At 18.3% G+C, this 25,125-nt stretch overlaps 1 protein-coding gene across 1 annotated transcript; it reads right to left on the reverse strand.

The window, feature by feature from the left end:
- Positions 1 to 808: 808 nt before the first annotated feature.
- Positions 809 to 16,508, reverse strand: LOC128963533 (uncharacterized). The gene is made up of 3 exons (XM_054310048.1): positions 16,394 to 16,508; positions 3,980 to 4,411; positions 809 to 1,276 (listed from the first exon to the last, which is right to left on the reverse strand). The coding sequence occupies exons 1-3, from the start codon at positions 16,506 to 16,508 to the stop codon at positions 933 to 935; spliced, it is 891 nt and encodes a 296-aa protein (XP_054166023.1). The 3' UTR covers positions 809 to 932.
- Between the last annotated feature and the right edge of the window lie 8,617 nt (positions 16,509 to 25,125).

The raw sequence follows: 25,125 nt of genomic DNA on the forward strand, positions 1-25,125 counted from the left end.
TTTATTTGCATATATACTAATTTATTTGTATATTAACTGTATTGTATAATAAATTTTTAAAACAAAAATAGTGATACTAAATAAATAATGAGAGTTTAATTTTGAATGAATATATAAACATACAATAATTTTGATACTTATTGTATGAAAAGATATATTTAGTTGTATTGGAAATTTATTACATAACATTAATGAATTTTATAATAGAAATTGTCAAAATACAAAATATTATTTATTAATAAACTAAAAACAATAAAACTATAATTAAAATTTTATTTATTTATATTTTTTGATATTTCAAAATTTATTTTTATTAAGTTAACAAAAATAACAAAAAAGCATTTAAACATTAAATAAATATTAAATACATACATTAGATTCTAATATATTATATATATATATTTGCTTTTATAATAGTATATCACTTAAACACTTAACAGTATGAATTTATAAATTTTAATATTTATATTAACATTTAAATTGTAACATTAATTTTGCAAACTATGTAATTAAGTTAAATAAAAATGTCTTAATTGGCCATGCTCACATTATTCACTATATGAGAAACATATACTGCTTTTGGACATAATTTTTATTTAACTTTATTTGAAATTTGGTTATTTAAATGTAAACACATCATCGCTTTATCTTATAAAACAAATTGAAATAACACAATATTTATTATTTAATAATATTTATGTATACATCAACAAAATAACAAATAATTCAGTTTCACATTACATATATTTTAAAATATGTATCGATTTCACTATTTAAGCAAATTAAAAATTTAAATAATAATAAACACAATAAATATAATTTATATTTTACTGTTTATATTATAAAATAAGAGGCGCGTTGTTTGATTGTTTTTATTATTTTTTGATATAATTTAGTTTACAATAATATCTAGAAAACAATTAGGATATCTATTAATATCTGATACCCTCCCCATTAAACGGTGACTTTTTGCTTATCGCTTGATTATCCAATGATTTATTGTCATTAATTGAGGCCGAAATTGAATCAACAAATTCATCGTTTAAGTTATTGTCATCAGAATTGTCGTTTGATTTCTTAAATCTGATCCCTTCGTCATTAAAGGGACTCTTCTTGTATCTGATGCCCTCATTAGCAAAGGCGTGACCAGACTTCTTGAATCTGATGCCCTCATCATTAAAGGGACTCTTCTTATATCTGATACCTTCACTATTAAACGGAGTTTTCTTAAAACGAATGCCTTCTCCTCTAAACTTAGACTTCTTGTCCCGAATTTCTGTTTCAATCAATTTATTATTAATTTTATAATAATAATCATAATCTATAAATTTATTTACAAGTATTAATTAATAAATATATTGTAAAAGTAATAATAATATTTATTAATTTTTATTATATCAAATGCAAAGTTTATAAATAATTTTTTATTTTATTTATATAACATTATAGTTCAATAATTTATAACTTAATTTATATTTTTTTAATTTTGATAATAAATATTAACTATAATCACATTTTATTCATATTTGATACTTTCTAATGTGATAACAAGTTATAGCAATTAAAACGTATAAAAATTAAGTCTTAATCGCATACATTCAACAATCGATGAAAAAATAATTGAATTGATATATTGTTTTAATGTGAAAACAAGACAAACTTATTTTTATATGGCTTATAGTTATAGGCAATTCTAAAATAACTATTAAAGTATCCAATGAATCAATTTTTAAAAAATATTTTAATTAAAATAAATATCATTAAAGTTCAGTTTAGATTCAGATTAATCTAATTTTGTTTACTTCATAATTTATGAGTAGAGTTGAGGTAATAGAAAATTTTTAGTAAATTTAACATGAATAAATTTCTATAGAAATTTTACTTTATTATCATACTATGCGATCCCTATATCTATAGCTATTGTAATACTATAAATATTTAATATATTAATGAAACAATACTATTGATATATACTGTATACACACATGTACTGTACATACAAATGGGATTCCTATATATAAAATTGTGGTTTTGTAGTTTTTTTAATTTTAATGTAATAAAAAAAGATTAATTTTTATTTAAATTAAAATTAAATTGAAACTTATTTTAATTAAAATAATAATAATAATAATTTGCTATTATTTGTAATCAAAATTTATTATTAAATTTAACTAATATCAAAAGAACAAAATTAACATTAACCCCCCAATAGACAGAAATATCTTTTAGAAATTTTCTAGAAATTTCTATTATTTTATAAATTTCTCTTTTTGCAAACACTATTAATGAGTCATTAATATGTTTACTGAAAAAATTGTATCTAAAACGAGAAAAATATGGTCAACTTATATCTCTTTAAATGTGTAATTTAAAAAATCCGATTAATTGATTAATGGATTAATGACTACTAGAGTACTGTTAAACCTAATCCAACAGTACTACCAAACCTAATCTAACAGATCTAGATATTACCCCATTTTAGCCTAACTAACTAACCTTTTTTATAAATATATTAATTAATTTTTTATATATTTAGTTTTTATCACGACATTAATATAATTACCGATAAAATTGTATTGAATATTAATTGCGTGACAACAAGTAAGAGTTGGACTAAACAACAGCCGATTCATAGATTGAAATATACTGTAAATGACAACCAAATCATTTGACTACTTTGTATTGTTATATAACAAATAGTTTCAAAATGCATTTATCAAATAATTTTATGAGCGATTTAATTGTCATAACGTGTTATATTGTGATTTTAATTAAAAGTGTAATAATATGTAAATACGTATCACTAATGCTGATTAAACAAAATAATGAATGTAAATATTATTTTATTAAATCACTTATTTATAATACAGATTTAATTATTTTATATTTTGTTATGCATTATTGATTACTTGATACAAAATAAAATATAAATTATATACAGGTATTATACAAATGTTTTAATATACACATTCTTTTAATGTAAAAATTAATATTAATTAAAAAATAAAAGATATATTTATGAATACTCTAAAATATCTAGTTATATAAACTATATAGCAATAAATTAAATATATAAACTATATTTCAAATAATTATCAATTTTTTAAACAGTTGTAAAATGTATTATATAAATATAAACTCAAATATATTGGTAGGTATTATATCAATATCCATAAGCTTTACTATAGCCTATAAGCCGTATAAAATAAGGTTGTCTTGTTTTCTCATTGAATTATTAAAACATATAGTAAAATACAAAAAATACAGTACCGGTATATCAATATAATAAAATATTTTTTAATAGAAGTTTCATTTTTAAATTTTTTTTGTCTTACAAATCAATTTAATAAAAATCGTTTGCAATGTTTTATTTTATCAAACTATGAAACTATCAAAAATCTAAAATAATCCATTTTTATATATTTTTGAAAAGATATAAATGCTAAATAATTTATTTTGTTAAAAATGTACTTGCTACAATAAAAATCTAATTGAATTGCAACACATTTTATAATATTATAATAAATTATAAGACAATGTATTTAAAAAAAATTAAAAAATATGTATTTAAAATTATAGTTCTATACTATTGACTGATAAGAAATTGATAAAAATAGCAAAAGCATAAAACATTAATAATAATAATAATAAAGTTATAATTTATGGTATTGAAGAGCAATACAACTTCAAAACTTTGACACAATATTATGTAATTGGTTTAAATTATCATTCAAACAAAGATAGTATTTATGACTAAAACAAAATCACACTAAAACTATTTAAACAATTTACTAATTATATAAACTTATAGTTTTTTGGTGTCAAAATTATTTATTTCTTTGATAAATAATTGTAAAAATTTATCATTTTTAATAATAATGTCTTAATAATAGACAGAAATATAATTAAATAGGTTTTCAAATAATAAATTTAAGTGTTTGTTATGACAAATAAAACTAGAAATAAAGTAAAGTCATGCCTTCATTGTCGTCCAATTGATGATAGTTTGTGGCAAATCTCTTATATCTGATGCCTTCATCAGTGAAGACACTCTTTTTAAATCTGATGCCTTCCTTTTCAAACGGATTCTTCTTGAATCTGATGCCTTCTTCATTGAATGGATTCCTCTTAAACCAACTTCTGGAGAATGGATTCCATTTGAACCAAACCTCTGAATCCAAATCATTATTACTACTCCTCAAGAATCTGATGCCTTCCTTAGTAAACGGACTCTTCTTATAGCGAATGTCTTCTTCTTTAGGACTAAAATGTCGTTTAAATCTAATGCCTTCTGAACTAAACGGAGACCTCTTTGACTCATTAAATAAATCACTAATTGTTTGTCCCTTACTTTCTACACATTTATCATATAATTTGTTTAATTCATTTAATGTTAACCCTAAGTGGTTATCTATTGGGAAGAAAAACATAAAAATTATATAATAAACAAATTAATCAAATGTTTTAATTACAAACAAATGTACATTAAATATACATTAAATGTATAGTAAAGTTATAATAAAATATAATGTAAATAATATTATATGATTATAATTAGTTAAAATATAAATTCTTGAATATTATATATATATATATATATATATATATATATTTGCATGTATATAAAAATTGTCTAATAGTATTTTTCATTATTATTTTTATAGTAAATGTTTGAAAATAATATATTGTCATTAATTTTAATACAAAAGTTATTTAAAGTTTCTTATAAAACATTAATATTTATAATATAGTAAATTTAATAGACGTTATTTAAAACTTGTATTATAAAAACATTAACTTATTACATTTTATTTTTATAAAATTTAAAACATATACCGTTTCCCATACATGTATATGAATATTATATATTTGTTACAGTAATTATTATTTATTTATTGATGAAAACATTTTTTATTTAAATTAATAAAAAGTAGCAAATTCTGGATTAACTTAAGAGCTCTATTTTTGCAATATTAAGAAAATTATATTATTTATGATAACTATGATATAAATAATATATTTTGATTAATAAGTTGCGTAAATATATAACAATAACATAAATACTTTATAATATATTTTATCGATATATATTTAGTGCAGTAATACAATTTGTTTAATGCATTTAGTAATATAATTTCAGTATATTGTATGTTAAATTTTCATAAATTTTATAAATTGTGTAATACAGGTATACTGCTTAGTAAAATCTATTTTTATAAAAAGATATTTTAGTTACAAATTTTGTATACAAAATATGTGATATTTTATAAGAAATTAACACTGACTATAAAAATTGTTTTATTTAAAATAATTTTGTATATTTAATATTTAATAATAGTATAATATTAAATACTTGCAGTACAATAATGTATGTTTACTATTTTATTAAGTATACAAACTTTGTTTATTAAAGTTTACTATTTGTATGATTAATAAAACAGTTAATTTACACACTGTATTATTACATAATATTATAATTAAATCTCATTTCAATTTCATTTTCATTAAACCTATCTTTACAATGAAAACACTGGATAATTAATTTATTAATATATTACTTATACTTGTTATATGAAAGTATATTACATAAATTGATTGAAATGCAAAAATGATGTACTCAAATATACGTTTTTATCACTTTAATTATATTTACCCGGATGTCTGTCTAAAAATTAATGTAACCAATAGAAAAACAAATAATAAATTACTCATAATTTCTTTACATATAAATACTATTTTGAGTTTTTTTCATTAATACAAGTTATTTGCAATTTTCAAATATCATTTCTAAAACATTTGCTATTGATATTTATAAGTTATAAATTATAGCTATATTACTATTATATAGTTCTATATATTGATACTTAATAATAAATAGTAGTATCACAAACATTAACTGATAAAGTAAAGTATAGATTATATGACTTATAAAAAGTATTAATATTTTGAGTTAATATTAAGTAAACTTAATATTATTAAAAATATTTAATTTCTGCGCTTATAAATTATAATTCATATTAACTTCAAAATATTTATTTTATTTATTATATATTTCATATAAATTAAGTATATACTTATTTTTAGTAATACTTATTTTTAATATAAATTATTTTGCCACTAATGGCTTTTATTTTTTATTATTAATGAATTTATCATTGTTTAACTAAAATATACTAAATAGCAAATATAGTATATTATAGTTAGATATAATGAAACATGATTTTAAAATTTTATTTATAAAATCCTAAATTTATTTTAATATACTGTAAATGTTTGCTCTGCGCTTGAATAATAAAATAAAAATTTACTATAATATTATTAATAGATTTATTAATGACTATTTATATAATTATTTTATATATTAACTATTAATTGAATACTAAATTATATTAGATAAAGATAAAATAGACTCAATTATTGTAGAATTAATTAAAATTTTAGTTTCAATGATTGTGTTATACAATTGTATAGGTATACCAAATATAAATAAAATTATTAAAATTATTTGTTAATTTTTATTTTTAGATAAATAAAATTGTTGTAAATGTCTGACATTACTTTTTTAATACATAATTATTACTTCTTTGATATTAATGTCAGAATTTTACAAAACATTAATACTATTTTTTCGTTCATTTTTAATACAGTATAATAATAATAATAATAATTAATAATATTATTATATTTACACAAATCATGGCTCATAATAGATAATAAGCTTACATTTTAAAATGTTAGTTATTTAATATGATAATTATTGAATATTATATATTATTTTGGTTGTAAAAATTTATTTGTATATTTTTAAAATTAATTGAATACAACTTATTTTAAAAGTTTTAAAACAAAATTAACAATAAGTATAATAATTCTACTTATTATACTTTATTACTGAAACATAAATTTTTATCATAAATAACTAATAATTGTTTTATAAAAAGTTTTCAACTAACGGTAGTAGCAAAAAAATTATTAAATATCGTATAACCGCTATATTAATCACAAATTTTAATCTATATAATTGTTGATCACAATTGTCTAGACCTCCCACTTATGATATTTTGAAGTCAGTGTCACGTCCTCTCTGCCCACACAACATACAAATGTGTGCTTTCATTTAGATCCATAACCCATGTCTATACTTATATCATACAAGTTATATGTATATACTTTTTTAGTTTATTATATCTAATATCTAATATACTATATAATGATATACATTGTATATTATACTGTACTATACTTTTGCAGTAAACATTGTTTTAACCAAATCTATAATTCACTATATCTTATAATTCTAACTTTTGTTTCAATGATACATTTGATTTTATTTATTTATATTTATATTTTTGTGCTTTATTTTAGCTATTATTTATAAATAATATCATATTATAATTAAATATTAAAATACAGTACTGTACATATCATATGATGTAGTGTTTTGTATACTAAATAAAAAATTTAATATAAAATATTGCACAACTTATAAGATTATAGAAAAATATTTTGTTAATATCTTACTTATATCAAAGAAAATAATTAAATATAATAATTAATTTTTAATGTTTGTAAGATACACCCAATAAATAATTACATTATATAACTAATGAAAATCTGATTTATTAATTCAACATATTTTCAAATGTAGATATATAATATTGATTTAGTTATCTAACATTTTGTAATTTATCTAAAAATTTAGCCCTACATAAAAATATTATTTAATTAAATTATAATAAAAAGATAATTAACATATAATAAAAGTTGTAATACATTAACTTAAAAATAATATAAAATTTATAAAAATAAATAACTCTATAAGACTTAATACGGTATAAGATTTTTATTACACTGATTATTCATTAATATTAAAACTTAATTATAAGTTTAATTAATATTAAATTTTTTTGAATATAAAATATATTTATTGTAAAATTTTCATAAATTCTTATGATTGGTTTAGAGTACGATATTTACTACTCTATATATATTGTAAAATAGATTTAATCAAATCTTCAGAATCAAAAACAAAACATTCAAATATATCATAAATATAATAATAAATATTAAAATATTATCAAATTAATTTATTGTTAATTATAATAGATGTAGACATTATAAAAATTAGTTAATAAATATATTTAATTATTAAAATGCTAATCGTTAATTTTATTTTTATTAAGTTTTTTAGAAATTAATCTTATTCGATAAAAATTATCTTAAATAAATAATAGAAAAGTAAAAGTTTGGGTCAGTAATCAATTTATAGCTCTGTTATAATTAAATCATCTATAAATGGAAATATAATTTTTAACAAAAAAATAAATATTTTTATAATTGCTTATATAGAAAATTTCTATTTGGAAATTCTTTTGTAGTTTTTATTTTAAAAACATTTATTATTTGAGATAAATAATATTTTAAATGATAAAAACAAGATAATAGAAAAAATTTAAAAAAGATTTTGTTTTCCTTAAGATTTTTTATTCTATTAAGTATTTATATGTAAAAACTAAAGTTAATAGACGTTATATACAAATATAGAATAACATTATTATTAAGTTTTTTATGTAATGCTTGTAATTTAACTTTGAAAATTTCATAACATGTCATGCATTAAATCTATATAATAGTATTGTATATTATTATTATTTGTTTTTTCATATGCTTATATTGATCATATTAAGTGACTTATTGCATAAACATAGAAATATTCCTATATTAAACAGATTTAAGATTATTAAATGCGGACGTTATGAGAAAATATATTTATAAGATATATTAAAGACATATATGTGACACAAAAATTCTGATTTTATTTATGTTAAGTAAGTTTTTATGAATTCAAGTGAAAATAACGTTTAATTTTTGAGAAAAAACATATCAAAGCAAATATCTAAATCGTAATTCTTTATCAATAAAAGATATATAAATGTAATTTTATTAAATAATTTCTTATATTATTTAAAGAATTTATATTAACTATAAAAGTTATTTAATGAATGCTTGAATCCGATTATAAATCACAGCATACAGTGTCTGATAATGAAAGCCACACAACGTTTGAGTGCACCGTTATGTTTGACATTATTACAATTACCTCTATATATAATTATTTATCATTCAGTTTTGAAAACAATTTTTGAATCAAATATTTAATGAAATACTTGTATCGAATCATTAACCAGATTAGTGTCTCGTTTAATAAATTCCTTGAATTGCATCACTTGAACAATAAATTAATATTTATTATTATTATAACTAATCTCTCTCTCTCTCTCTCTCTCTCTCTCTCTCTCTCTCTCTCTCTCTCTCTTTCTCTCTCTTTATATATATATATATATATATATATATTTATTTATTTATAGATATTTTATTTATTTATTTAGTTAGTTAAATTTTTATAGCTAACAATTGTTATTATATCTAATTGATAATATTCTTTATACTTATATAAATTATTTAATTAATTTGTAATGATTATTTTATAATAATTGTGAAATGTTTGCAATTTTCATATAATTTAATTATTTGTCTTACATAAGTAAACATCACATACTGTCTTACATTTATATATAAAAATATTTGTATTAACACTAATGGATGTCCGAGAGAACAGTTAGAAAACAATTTCACCAAAAGATGTGTTTCACTCAACAGTTGTTTGTGTCGGTGATGTCTTTACGCTAAATTGAATATCACTAAAATATAACACAAAAAGTAGAGTATTTTTAATGTAATTGATGTGTTGGGTCAATGATTGCCATACAATAACAATAATATCAAATAAATTGATTGCTAACAACTCTGACTTCAATGATAAAAATATCACTTCCAGAGTAAAGATATTTTATAGAAAAAAATGTTTTATACAAATACTAAAATAGACAAACAAATAGATAAAGTAAAATAATAATTACGAGTTTTTTACAGTATTACAAATTATATAAATATCAACAAAAACTTCATTTTAAATTAAGGTATTTTTATAAAATTTGATTTTAATATTTATAACTTTATTTGCTATAAATGTTGTATTTGTCAATATTTATTTAACATATGATAAAAATATCTAGTTTAGTATTAAATAAACTTAGATGTATTTTTAAAATTATATAAAAAATGAAATACACATGAAATACATTTTTTATATGAATTATACTATATTATTATACATGTAACTTATATCATATTTAGTTTGCTTAGTACATATAATTACTCATTACGTATATTAATTATAAAAAATAAATACATTCAGAAATAATATATTTAATATATTATACCTGTATATCGTAAAAAGCTTATTTATAAATTATAATATATCAAAAAATATTGTATAAACATAAAAAAGATGTATTGTAATATATTTTGTACTCATATTTCTATTATAATTTAAAGATGAAAATACATTGATAACCAAAATGTTACATTATATATAAAACATATAATACACACATATATATATACTGTATAATACAAGATTATTAATAAAAAATAGTTTTTTAATTTTACAAAAAATTATGTATTACAATTATTAATAGAATTTTGTTTTTATTTAAATTATTTGTTTTTATAGATTTAGTAGCAATTTTTGACTATGAAATACTGAATTTTATTAATTTGATTTATTTCCATATATATATATATAACTCAAAATAAACAATATATATATATATATATATATATATATATATATATATATATATATATATATATATATATATATATATTATAAACAATATTAATTAAATTTGAGATTATATTAAAAGTAAAACTTTCAATTATTAACTTTCTAGAAATTTTGTTAATAAATTTTTTATTTACTTATTTGTAATAAAAATATTTTTATGTTCTATTAAATTGGTCTGCTTTTTGTACATAAATTATTTACAGTAAACCATTTATTAAGTGTTCAAATAATCTGTTATAATAAGCAGCTAATGACCGATCAAACAGTGAATTAAAACTAATCTTTAAATGTGATAATATTTGATTCACCGTATAATTGAAATTTTATTTTTACTGTATAATACAGTATACCTGTCTTTATAAGTCTACTTAAAACTTGTTTATTATTTAATTTGAAGCAACATTTTAACTTAATTATTTTGGATACTTGAACAATAAACATAAATAAATATAATTTTACAAAAATTCATTAAATATTAGTAAAAAAAATTAGTAAATATATATATATTAATATATAAATATAATTTAATATATATTATATACTTTTTTATTATATTTTCATTGATTTTACATTAAGTATAAATTCCTTTGTTTTTATTTAATTTTTTCTGTAAAGATTATGACTTTATCCGATAATCATTTACAAAAATAATATTTTTACTTTTACTTAACTGTTGATTTGATTTCATTATATTTAATAACCAATAGATTTTTTTGTCAAAATTATTTAAATAATTATATATTTTTGAATCTATGTATAAATTCAAATTATTAACTATTATCAAACTATGTACGCATTTAGTCTATGCGTTATTGAAAAACAGATACAATTGCTATAACATTATTGCAATGAAATCGTTTAAATTATTTAAAAATTATTTATAACAATTTAAATATTAATTTATTGCATTAATTAATCCATTGTAATAATAATTTATTATATTATTTGACAATTTCACACTTAGTATTTTATAAATGATATTTCCAAAAGTGTATAAAATGTTAATTTAATTAACATAATTGTATAATTTAGTTAATTTTAATGATTTATTTTATTGTAGATTTATATTAAATAAATAGTAGTTTCAATTGCAATATACTATGCATTCTAGAGTTCTATAAATGAGATTATTATACTTTTTCATAAAATACATAAACAAATTACTATAAATTATATATTTTATATAAAACGTAAATAAATTTAAACATTAAATGCAAATCTTATTTATTTTGCAAACAATGATTTCACTAGAAGTGCTATAAATATATTCAGTAATTTTATACTTATGTTAAAAATTTAATAATATTATTAACTTAAATAAAAGTCACTAAAAATATTAGTTTAATGGACTACAAAAAATATATACAATATATTATATAATAGAGTATATATGACATATATTATATGTATATATAGTACTTAAATAATAAGTTAATATGCAAAATATGAATTCATTTGAGACTATATTTTGTTTAAAAATAAAAGTTTTTAAGACTTAAAAATATATTTTTTTAATGTTCTTAAATATTTTTTATAATGTCAATACATTTCTTTTAAATTATTTAATTTGTTAATTGAGTAAAATTATTATTTAGATTATCTGATCTGAATGAGTAAAAATTAGACAATAATATTATTACTTATCAGATGATCTAATTGTTTTTTAGATCATTTTTATAATAATAAAATAGCATCACTAACAAATTATAAAAATAATTTATATCATTAAAATGATATAAATTATTTTTATAATTTGTTAGTGATGCTATTTTATTATTATATTATTTAAATATTTTTTTTATTAATAAATATAGAATTTATTATTTTTAAATACAAACAGTAAATACAGTATTATAAATAAATATTTTTATTATTGTATACCCAAAAAATATGTTAAAATGATTTAATGATTTACACCTAAAGGCATGCTTTTAATTAATTGTTTAGAATATATCATCTAAATTAAGGGATTATATTGATATCGCTAGACTTCACTATAAATTAGTTTTCACTGTAATATCTCATTAGATGTTTTATATAAGGGGCGATTCACATATTACGTTTGCACTTTTTAAGAAATCTAGACCCCTCCCTCCCCTATGTTCGCAATTATTCGCATTTAGTCAATAAAAAAATTACGTTTGCATGTCCCTAACCGCTACCCCCCCCCACCACAAGAAATAAAATATTATTTAAATGCGAACGTTCTTAAAGTCTCTACCCCTCCCCTCGTTCGCAAAAGTTCGTTTTGGTAAACCCCCTCTTCTCAAGTGCGAACGTAATATGTGAATCACCCCTAATATATAACTAAATAAATCATGCATGTAGAAATTATAAATACTGATAATTTAAAAGTAAGTACACTTTTATTGGATTATTATAAGCTTTAAATTTATTTTGTTTTTTAGCATAATAGTAAAAAATGTATATAGATTATATATACAACAGTTGATACAATTTCAAGTTTATCCTAATACAGAAATTAAATTATTAAAATATATAAATTTTTAATTTAAGCGTTAAATATGATGTACCAATTTTAATAATTTAATAATTATTAATAAATTCTAATTATAATTTTTAAGATTAAAGTTATTTTAGCAAAATTACAAGTTATAAAGCATACAGGTTTAAATATATAGAATTTTTATAATAATTTTCAAAAAAGCTAAATCTATATATTACATAATTATTTACATTAATATAATTCTATTAATATATAATTTTTCTATTTAACTAAATTTTTGTTTTTTAATTTTTTACTTAAACTAAAAAGTTAATACTATATTTAGTTAAGCTTTAATACAGTAATTCATTATTTACATTATTAAAAAATTATTATACTATTTGTTAAATGTTTAAATGACATAGTTTTTCTCAAACTTTTATTTTTAGCCAGAAGTTATTATAATTTTTTATTTTACATTTATAACTTACTGCCTATAATTAATTTTTTTTCGTTTATGAATCAATTAAAAATTTTATATTAAAAATAAAAGTAAATTTTTTATTTATTATTATTATTATAATTTTAGTTATTAAAAGACATTTTAATGCAATGATTTTACGCATAAAGAAACTTTAATAGTTTATTATTAAAGAATAATTTTTACTATTTTAATGTTTACTAAAATTTTAAATGCAATAATAAATAAATTATAAATAGTATTTTAGTAAACAGTTGTATGTTTTGTTGTAAAAGTAAAAAGCTTTTTTGAATAAATACAAAAATATAATAGTACTAAAAAATTTAATATCATTTAATGCATACGACTTAAGTCATAAACTTTATTTTGCAATAAACAACAAAAACATTTTTATAAACATTAAAAATACTTAGTTATAAATAAATAGACAAAATTATAAAATTGATTAAAAAGAAACAATTATTATAATTAGTTTTTATTAATTATTAAAAAGTATGCAGGTGGTTTCTATAATTTACCACTATATAGTCATTTATGCGCTTAATGTCATATTTCTAATATAGATTTTAATCACTATTTATGATTAATGAAAATGTTTTAGATGTATTTAATTATATTTAATTATTTTTTCTTAATATTAAACATTTAACAAATTTGTTTATCTTAACAAAAACCATTTCAAATTTCCTCTAAGTTTAATGTAATCGGAAATAATAGAAGCAAACTGTAAACCAATAAACTAACATACAATAGATGTTGTATTTTACACAATCATTAAACTTATTTTAGATATATATATATTTCTAACAGAATTGGTCTAAAATTAAATACAATATAATTGAGGTTTATTTGACCAAAAATTAGTTAACACAAACTAACTGTTGTTAAGAGTTTAATTTAGTCAAAACAAATTATTAAAATAACTTTTAATTGACTAAAACTTATTTTTATCCAATTCAATGTTTATCAAAACTCATTGAATTTAAATCAATTGATAAACTACTTATCTATAATTATACCATTGTATTACTAAGTTAATATTAACCATTTAAACTATTTATTTCATATAACTTAAATTAGAAAACTTTACATTTTTAGCAATTTTTCCAATTTAATTATCGCAGTTTAGATCAAATAATTCAGTCTCAATTAAATCTAATACTTTAATTTAGTGAAAGTTGAGTCAAATAAAAAATATTTGTTTCAAATAATTTATTTTTGATAAAGTGATGTAATCATTGTAATAGACGTCAATATTATAGGAATGAATTATACAATCAAACATTTAAGAAAATTAAGATTTTTATAAATATTAATCAAAAGATACGATTTTTATTTTAGAATTACGGACGTCCTTTCAGAATAAACCAAAGGATATAGTTTTAATACAATGTATTCAGTAGTTTACATTGTTATAATAATTTCAGGGTTAAGCAAGGTTTTGGATTTTAGGGGGGGGTATTGGGTGGGGTAAGATTTTTATTGCATTTTTATACGGCAATTTTTTCAAAAATCCAAAATCAAGGGGGGGGTCAAGAAAAAATTCCCTAAAAATTCCTTAAGTTCCCGAATATTCCCATGTAAATTCAATAAAATTCCCATAAGTTCCCGTATAAATTCCCGGGAAAATAGGTAAAATTTCCAAAAATATAAAAAAAAACTTAAAAATTAACAAAAACTTAAATTTTAACAAAAAATAATTTTTTTTTAAATTTTGAAAATTAATAAAAACAAATTTTAACAAAAAATAAAATAATGTATTTAAGATTTAAAAATAGTTGATAAAAGCATTAATAATACACTATGAGTTATTTTTAGTATTTTAATAATTTTTAACTTTTAACATAATTAATTTTTTAAATAATACTTAATGTTCATAGTTTATAGATATATAATTTTATTTTTAATGTTATTTTTATATAAATACTGACTGAATACTAATTATTAAATTCAAAATTTTTTAGATTTTTTAGTTAAAATTTTAAAAATTATTAATAAAAATCTTGTAATATAAGTATTTATTGTTTTATTAACTTATTAAACTATCTTAAACTTAATATTATATTGTAATATGATTACTTTTTTCAACAAATAGGTAATTTTTAATTTTTTAGTTTAATATTTTAATTAAAATTGTTATTTTTTCATGAGTTTTAACGTTATTTTAACTATTTTATTTATTTTTAATCAATAATTAGATTCATATAAATTTTAAAAACATATAAACACTAAAAAAACTAAAATTAAAATTTTTAAAAACTTAAAAAAATTTTCGGCGCCTTGGCGCCGAAATTTTAGGGGGGGGTCATTTCTCCTCGTTTTTAAGCGACAATTTTTCCCATTTGGTCAAAAAGTCTGGGGGGGTAAAATCCCAAAATCTCGATCTTAGGGGGGTATTTTGGCCTTACCCCCCCTTACTTAACCCTGAATAATTTGTATATTTAGGTTATTGTAAAACACTTGTTTGATTAAATTATTAAAAAGAACATTGATAATATACAAAATATAAATAAAATTGTTAATTACATTAACTATTATGAAATTATTAATATTTATAATTTATATTATTTTAATTTATAAAATACAAAAATTAAAAATTTATAAATTTTTTATTGAATAAATTCTGTAACACATTAAATTTATTTATTTAATGTATATAGAAATATATAAAGTATACTTCTTAAAAACTATTTTACAAATAATATTTTAACTATAAGTACAATATATATTATTATTTTTATAAATAAATTAAGTTTAAAAAACTTAAATTTCATACCATTTAAATCAGCCAACGATTTTTGACAATCGAAATCAATTAGATATGAGTTGCCATTTGTAAATGAAATAGTAGTTATTGTTAACAAAATTAACTTAAAACATGAAATTAGCATTATTTAAATAATTTTATTTGCTTGATAAATTTTATTTAAAAGTAATTTTTGTGATTGTATAGCTTATAATAAATAATTATCTTTGAAAATAAGTTACTATTTCAATCTGTAATAATTAGTATATAATATAAATTTTATAAATAGTAAATTTAAAAACTTTATATTTAAATTTTGCTTAAAATACACAAATTTATTATCAAGAAAAATGAAAACTCTTAAAATAAAAAATCTTTTAAATTAATAAATTTATTTATTTGTGAACAACTTTTATATATAATTCCTGTACTCTATTTGTTTCAATCTTTGAATAGTGAATAATGACTTAGAGAGTAGTATTGAGAGCTCTGTTAGTTTATAGCAGACGCCGACACTTTTAAAACACAGACCAACCAAAACTATACATCTCTATGACGTATGAATTTGTGATCAAGTTTTGCCTTTTATTGTATCACTCACTATAGGATTTGTTTGAAATGTGTTACTATTTTTTAACCATTGAATATATACATGATATACTTGTATATAATACTGTATGATATACTGTATAAATACATACCTAACCTTTATGTCAGAGTGTGATTAAAAAAAATGAGTAAATCCTATATAAAGTTTTTACACCTGATTTACTTAATTTATATATTTTTATTAAATATCTTTTTTAATATTCAAGAAATGCTGATTTGGTTAAACACATGATTATAAAGAATATAATAATAATATACTTTATTAACATTTTTTTTGGTTAAAACATTTTTTTTGGTTAAAACGTTCTTCAATAATACTATACAGTATTTGAATAATATAAATGCAGTAAATAAATAAAATTTATCTTGAGTTATGTATTATTAATCTGTATATTTACTAAAAATACAAATTATTTTTATAATAGACAAATTCATTTAATATAATGTAATAAAAAACTATAAAACTAATAAAAATAGTTGTTTTGTGAATATATTCAAAACATGTGATTAGAAAAAGCAATTATAATATTGAATTCAGTCCTTTATGTCAGAAAAGTTTATTATCTCAATAATTGTCTCATTCAATGAATTGATTGTCACATTTAGATAATAACAAAACATATAAAAATAAAACATTTATCATCAATAGATACATAGATATAACACGTTTACACAATACCTATAATATATTATAACAAATATCCCAAATGTAATAACAGTTAATGTATTTTATTATATGATACTAACCCAAACCTAATGTTAATATAATATTTTTTTTATAATAAATACAGTATATATTGTAATAAGCAAAAAATGAATAGCATCAAATGATTTTGATCTCCCAGTTATGCTTAATAAATATTAATTATGAGTTTAATATAAAAAATAATTTTTACTAGAATTTTGATTTAATATAAAGTATTATAATAAATCACTTTAATTAATCCATTGCTACAAAAAAATTGATAATAAATTTTAATAATAAAACAACAGATATGTGTAGTTAAGTTTTATACATTAGATGAGTATATAAATAATGTAAATCTTTTTTGTTGTTGTATTGATTGACTCTTCTTTTTTTTTGTCAAAATTCACAACAAATTTACTGTTTATTCTGTATTAAACACTATATATTGTATATAAGAAATAAGGTAATCACGAGTTAATGAAAACCACTTGATATATATATATATATATACAGTATATATATATATATATATTTAGAATATGCATATGAGTACTGCCATCAAATGCAATGCATTATCAAATTAGGTAAAAGTTAGTGTTGTTTACCAGAGAGTTATATGTGCTTTGGAACGGTATGTCATTAGACACTATCCTCTATTCTAATCATATATTATATTATATACACTATTACAGTACAGTATGTGATCAAAGATTATATTATATGTATGAAAGCAATACCTATGAGATTATATGTGACGAACAAAATAAAAACAAAAAATATAAAGTTATTGTTTTAAATCATGCTATTAATATATTTTTTATAACCAAAAAAATCACAATAAATTTGTACTTGCTCATTTCATATAAATTAATTTTAAACATAAATATTTTTATTTGTTTTTTAACATTTTGTTTTATGTATTGTAAGTTTGAACCAAAAAACATATACAGTATGTATTAATAAAGTATTGCATAAACTCTTAGAATTATAATTAAATTTATTAATAGTATTTTATACATCATTACTATTTAGTTTTTTGAACACAATTATAATATTATATTATAAATATTGTAAATTTTAAAATTGTGAACATAAAAAAATTAATTGACGATATATTTATATTATTAGTATTACTGTATTTATTTATGCATATCTTTGCTTTTATTATTTTCAAATGTCATTTATGATAATACAATATATTTTCTTTATAATACATGTAAACATTTTATTTAGTTTATAAAATGTAAATATGTTAAAAACAGTAATTAGATTTAGCAAACAAACATTACTATAATACATCATAATAACGCTAGGCGTAGTTCACATATTACGTTCGCACTTTTTAAGAAATCTAGACCCCCTCCCTCCCCTATGTTTTCGCAATTGTTCGCATGCATACTTTATATCGACGCGACAGAGAGGCAATACTATCAATGCTAGAGAGAGATATCTGACGTCATAACTTATATCCCTCTCTAGCATTAATGGTATTGCCTCTCCGTCACGTCGATATAAAGTATGTTCGCATGTAATCATTTAAAAAATTACGTTCGCCTGTACCTAACCGCTACCCCTTTCTACCACAAGAAATAAAATATCTAAATGCGAACGTTCTTAAAATCTCTACCCATCCCCTCCCCCTCGTTCGAAAAAGTTCGCTTTGGCTAACCCCCCTCCCCTCAAGTGCGAACGTAATATGTGAACCACGCCCTATTACTTATTATTGTCATAATCTTATTAGTTTAAATAGTATTAAAAATAAATAATTTATGAAAGTCTTCAAATTTATTTTATAATATTTTAAAATTATGATATTTAATTTTTTATAAAAATTATGACTAATAATTCACATCAACAATTTTTGTCTAATCAAACAATATTTAAAATTATTTTTATACTAAAACTTTTATTTTCATAAAAATTTAACTTGATTTGATTAAAATATAATGATAAAATGTTATTTGTATTGTATTATGATTTTTCAGTTATTATTTATGTTTTAAATATCTGATATAAATAAAATGAAAATTTTAAGTAAAAAATTCAAATATTTTCTTATGTTAAGTCTGTCTTTATTAATGGGTTTGTCTATAAGATTATTAAAAAAAAATTATTAAATATAAATCAATGTTTTAAATACAAATATACATTACTTAACATATTGAGTATATTATATAATGGATTGATATATTAATATTTATGAATTATAAATTATTACATTTATTAATTAAAAAATAATTAATTTAATAATTCATAATCTATTATTTTTATCTTATATTATGTTTATTTAATAGCAATAAATCAATTAATACATTGTTTGAAATATCATAATTTGATTCAATGGGACAAATAAATTGTTGATTAACGTTAAGGATTGTCATTAATTCAATAGTTTTTATTACTTTGATTGCTATTTCATGATTAGAAATGTCAGCAAATGAGCCAATCATTACTCGGATTTCATTAATATATTAATACCATATAAACTATTTTGTTTATATAATATGCACCAAATATTCACATTCATTGAATATACTGTATTAATATAAAACTATCCATTAATTAGTATTGTATAAATTTATATATTTAGTTAATGCTTTTATATATAAATAAAACTTCAGTATATTTTCTATGAATAAAATAATAGTGTATTTATAAATTAACAGCAAATACACAATATTGTATACTTTTTTAACAATTAGTAGTGTTAAATCAACAAATAAAACATAAAGTTACTTATTTTATAACAATTATTCATTTTAATTATACCAATTAATATATAGTATTTAAAACATTAAAATTGTCTATTTATATATTATATAATATTTTACTATAATACTGACATAATATAGTGTAAGTTATATATAAAGTAAATATAATGGTTATTTCATTTTATAGAAACATACAATATATGTATCTTTTTTCTCTTTATTTTAATACAAAGGCACTCATCAATTGATACCGCAGGACATGATTACTACAAAACTTACCCAAAATATAAAAGGCATAACTTTTTTATTGAATCATACAATTTGAGAGAACATTATTATAAGAGAATAACATATTTTGTTTATTTTTTTGTAAATAAATATCTAATAAATAAAAAATAATATGACATTACTTTTTTATTTTATATTCAATTTGCCAGTATATGAATTTACTCAATATTTTAAACAATAAATCAATAAATTAAATTCAAATATTAAATATTTTAAATAATTTACTCTTTAACATTAAAATAAAATACTCAGCAATTATTGTTAACTACTTTATATGAATGAATTAGTAGAATAATGACTGAATATTTTTGGTTTGATAAATATAAAATAGAAATTGTTTCAATAATTAATCAACAATTTAAATTATTTATATTACTATATATTTACTTAAATTATAAAAATAAAATAATAATACAGTAATTATCAATGCAACAAATTTTTATGCAGTAATGACTACCGATAATATCAATTATTAAAACATAATTACATAATTTTAAAAATAATTAATATGTATTTGATATAATATTGAATAGTTTATTGACCATGCCAAGCTTTTTGCTTTAGTTTATTTGCAACAAATAAATGTTAGAATAATATATAATTTATGTATTAATTTTTAAAAAATTATTTGATAAATAGTACAGTAAATTCAACATATCATTAACATATTTTGAGTAAAACATTTAATGTATTATATTGTCACTAATTGAAATTAAAAAAGCAAATATTATTAATTTAGCATACATAAGTCTAAATAATATTATTTCTAATTAACTTTTACTATTATAAACTATTATTATAAATTATTTACTTAATTTAGTGTTATATTAAATTGAAAATATTTGAAATATAATAAATAATATTTATATTATCTTGTATATCAAATTTTTATTCGTTTCTATATATTTAAGTAAAATTAATTTTTAGTTTAGTTTAATGGATTATAATTTTAAAGTTATTTGTTTATATAAACACAACTTTTATATACTGTATATAAATTAAAATTTCCAAAAAATTATATTACAAACAAAACAATTAAAAAGTTATGCAAACTTTTCAATGAATTAGTAATAGCTATTGATTGTATAAATTTGATATAATTTGTGATAAATCCAAATTGTTTGCCGACGTGTCGGTGCTCTTCGACCAGTAGTTTCTTCGGTAACGAATGCCTTCCTCAGAGCGCAGACAGTCTTCATATAGTTTAAGGACTCCACCCATAGCTACGTTGCTTTTTGAGGCAACGTTTCGTAAATTACCTGTTCATACAAATGATTATTATTAATTGTAAAAAATATTTTTTTATAAATAAATAATTGAGTTATAAAATAATAATTTTTAGTGAATTTTTTAAAAAATGTTAATAACTAATAACATGTGAGCAAAAAAAATTATTTTTTTAACATTACAGAGATGTGTTAAAATAGTCTAACAATTACTTAGATATCGCAAATTTGTTATAACATTGTCTACATTTGTATTACTATATACTGTATATACTGGTATTTAATAATGTTTTACTAAATTTTATCAGACATCTAAATTGGATAAAAGATTTAATCAAAAAACAATTGAATTTCTAAGTACACACATTGTGTACAACACCTACACTCAAATTGTTTGTAGAAATAAGACATATATATATATATATGAAACGTGATTCATAACATATTAATAGTCAAAATGCAACACAGAATTCAATTTATACTTAATTATAATATAATTATATTATTATATCTGTATTTAAGATTTTATCTATTTGTTAAGTTTTATTGTCTAAATAAAAAATATGTTTTTACTTATAAAATTTTCGATAATTGATAAATATTTTGATAATATTTATAAAGTTTTAACACTAACCTCCCGATCCTCCAACGGCTTTCCAAAGAGAAATACAGTCATCTTTTGATGGCAAACCTTTTTGAGCTGAAATAAATGTTATTTTATAAAACAAAAACAATAACACAAATTTTATAATAAATAAATGCATTTTTAATTGTTTAAAAAATATTTAATTTTCAAATACACATAAAATGTTTGAAATCTTAAGTTTATAAATATAAGATATTGAATGAGTAGTCAGTTTCAAATATCACTACTTTATATACCTTTGATTAAAATTATTAAAATTTATTTCGGTATTATCTCAAAGAAATTATAATTTGATTTTTTTGTAATTCAATTGGTTCAGAGTTACAAAAACATAATTTATAAGTCAAAACATCAGTAGAAAAAAATTATTAAATTTTGATTATTATTCAATGTATAATCAAAATTCATAAAATTTATTCTTGTACAGTTATACCTCTTAAAAATATTTAAATTAAAAATTTTATTCAATAGATTATATAATTTTTGTGTAATTATAAAAAATAAGTTATTTTTGGTTTTAGTTGCAGAGTTTAAACTAAACTAATTTGTTTAAAAATGAATAAAAACAGTATAAATTTAAACGACTATAATACGAGGTTTTAGTGTAGATATGTGTTAATTAATATAATTAGTGTTTTATTTCTGATCACGAATTTTACGAAAATCACACATCTTGAATATCTCAATAATTTAAATAATGATAAAAACACAACAAAAGTTAATAAAAATAATTTTTTAAAAATAAATAAATTTGTCATTAGGTTAGTTAGCGGATGAGTCGTCCTATTGACTGGAAAGTCGTGATTTATATCATCCTTTTAGTTAACATTACTTTATTGTTTGGAATTTATCTATAAATTAATATTTAAATCAATATTTTACTCAAATACATACAGTTATTGGCAATACTATTCAATAATTATTAAATCTAAATCTGATAATTTYAGTRTTGAATAAATCATTGAATTGAATTAAATAATAATTCAGTAATATTAGTAAATATTGAATCTAAAATTAATACAGAATATAATTGTATTGTATATATATATATATATACAAAATAAGACATAAAATAAATTAATCTTTAAGTTCTAAGATAGGTATCAAAAATAACTCTATTGAGAAAAGAATTAATAAAAATAAAATTATGATATAAAACAAAAGGGACGGAACGGGAATGCAATTTAGTAAATAATTTTAGACTAATATTTTATTAAAAACATATGTAAAAAATTGGCTAAAATATTATTATCATAAATTTGATTTTAATAATAAATTGTAATATTATTGCTGAGGTTATAAATAAATGTTAATTTATAATACTAGATTGTTATTATATAAGTATTTTTAAACTTTTATTATAGCTTTAGTGTATTATGTGTTATTTTATTAAATATAATCTATCGATAATTATMAAAAAAGTTATTTAAAAATATATATTTAAATATAATATATATATATATATAATTATTATATATATATATATAAATATATATATAATAATTTATATATATATATATAATAAATAAATATATATATAATAAATAAATATATATATAATAAATAAATATATATATAATAAATAAATATATATATAATAAATAAATATATATATAATAAAATAGAAACAAAGATATATGTATATYAATAAAAGTGTGAAAAAAGAAAGAATTTTAACAAAACAAATGTTTTCATATCAAATTTATATTTTAAAATTAAAAATACATTATATATATACATAAATTAAATATATTTCATTTAAAAACACATCGTTTTTATTGTTTTCAATTTTTATAGATCACTAATAAATAAATTTTTACATTTTACTAATAAATATTAACTTAATTTTTAAAAAATTATGTACGATTTGATGATTTATGAAATTAAACATTAAAATTATTTATGTGTATACAGAACTTTTATTTTTAAAATATATTATACAATATTTTATTCAATAATATTATGTATAAATTATACACACAAATACAGTATTTATYGTTTTATCAAATTTTAAACATTATAATATCAACAACAAAAATTTTCTAAAATAATAGGGAAAATTGTGTCTATGTGATTCYTATGTTATTTTTTTCATAATATTTGTTATCTTTGTAACAATACATTGTAATAATAAAAAATAATCCATTAAACTAGAAATATAATTAAATTGTTATTAAATTTTACAAAATAGATAATTATATTACTTTATGTGTAGGGATTCCAGTTGTATAGTAGTATAAAGTATATAAATTCTATAATATAATATAATGTATCATTGATACATTATTACAATAGCTATAAATATAAGGATCCCATAGTATAATATTAAAGTAATGAGAAATCTCTACTAATTATTATAAAATAATGTTAAAGTGAATTATGAAATTTTTGTAAGTTAGTATTGAACTACATTTTGTGATATCTAATAAATGACTAATTTAAATAMAAAAAAACAATAGGTTTATTTAATTATAAATRTTATCATTCAATACTACTTGAGAGTTAACATTACTTAATAACATAAAATTTTATAGTATTGTTATTGATGTAAATGTTATGAATTATAGAACTTAAAAATAACATTAATTATATTG

This window comes from Oppia nitens, unplaced genomic scaffold (genome assembly GCF_028296485.1).
Source record: "Oppia nitens isolate AA-2021 unplaced genomic scaffold, nextdenovo-longstitch-racon4-pilon3 scaffold7_pilon_pilon_pilon, whole genome shotgun sequence".
Lineage (NCBI taxonomy): Eukaryota > Metazoa > Arthropoda > Arachnida > Sarcoptiformes > Oppiidae > Oppia > Oppia nitens.

Bases quoted from the DNA above. Each gene is read 5' to 3' on its own strand.
- LOC128963533 (XM_054310048.1), bottom strand. From the start codon at position 16,508: ATGCTAATTTCATGTTTTAAGTTAATTTTGTTAACAATAACTACTATT. The intron at 4,412-16,393 runs GTATGAAATTTA...TCTTCCCAATAG, and splicing joins ATCGTTGGCTGATTTAAATG to ATAACCACTTAGGGTTAACA. The intron at 1,277-3,979 runs GCATGACTTTAC...TGATTGAAACAG, and splicing joins TCAATTGGACGACAATGAAG to AAATTCGGGACAAGAAGTCT.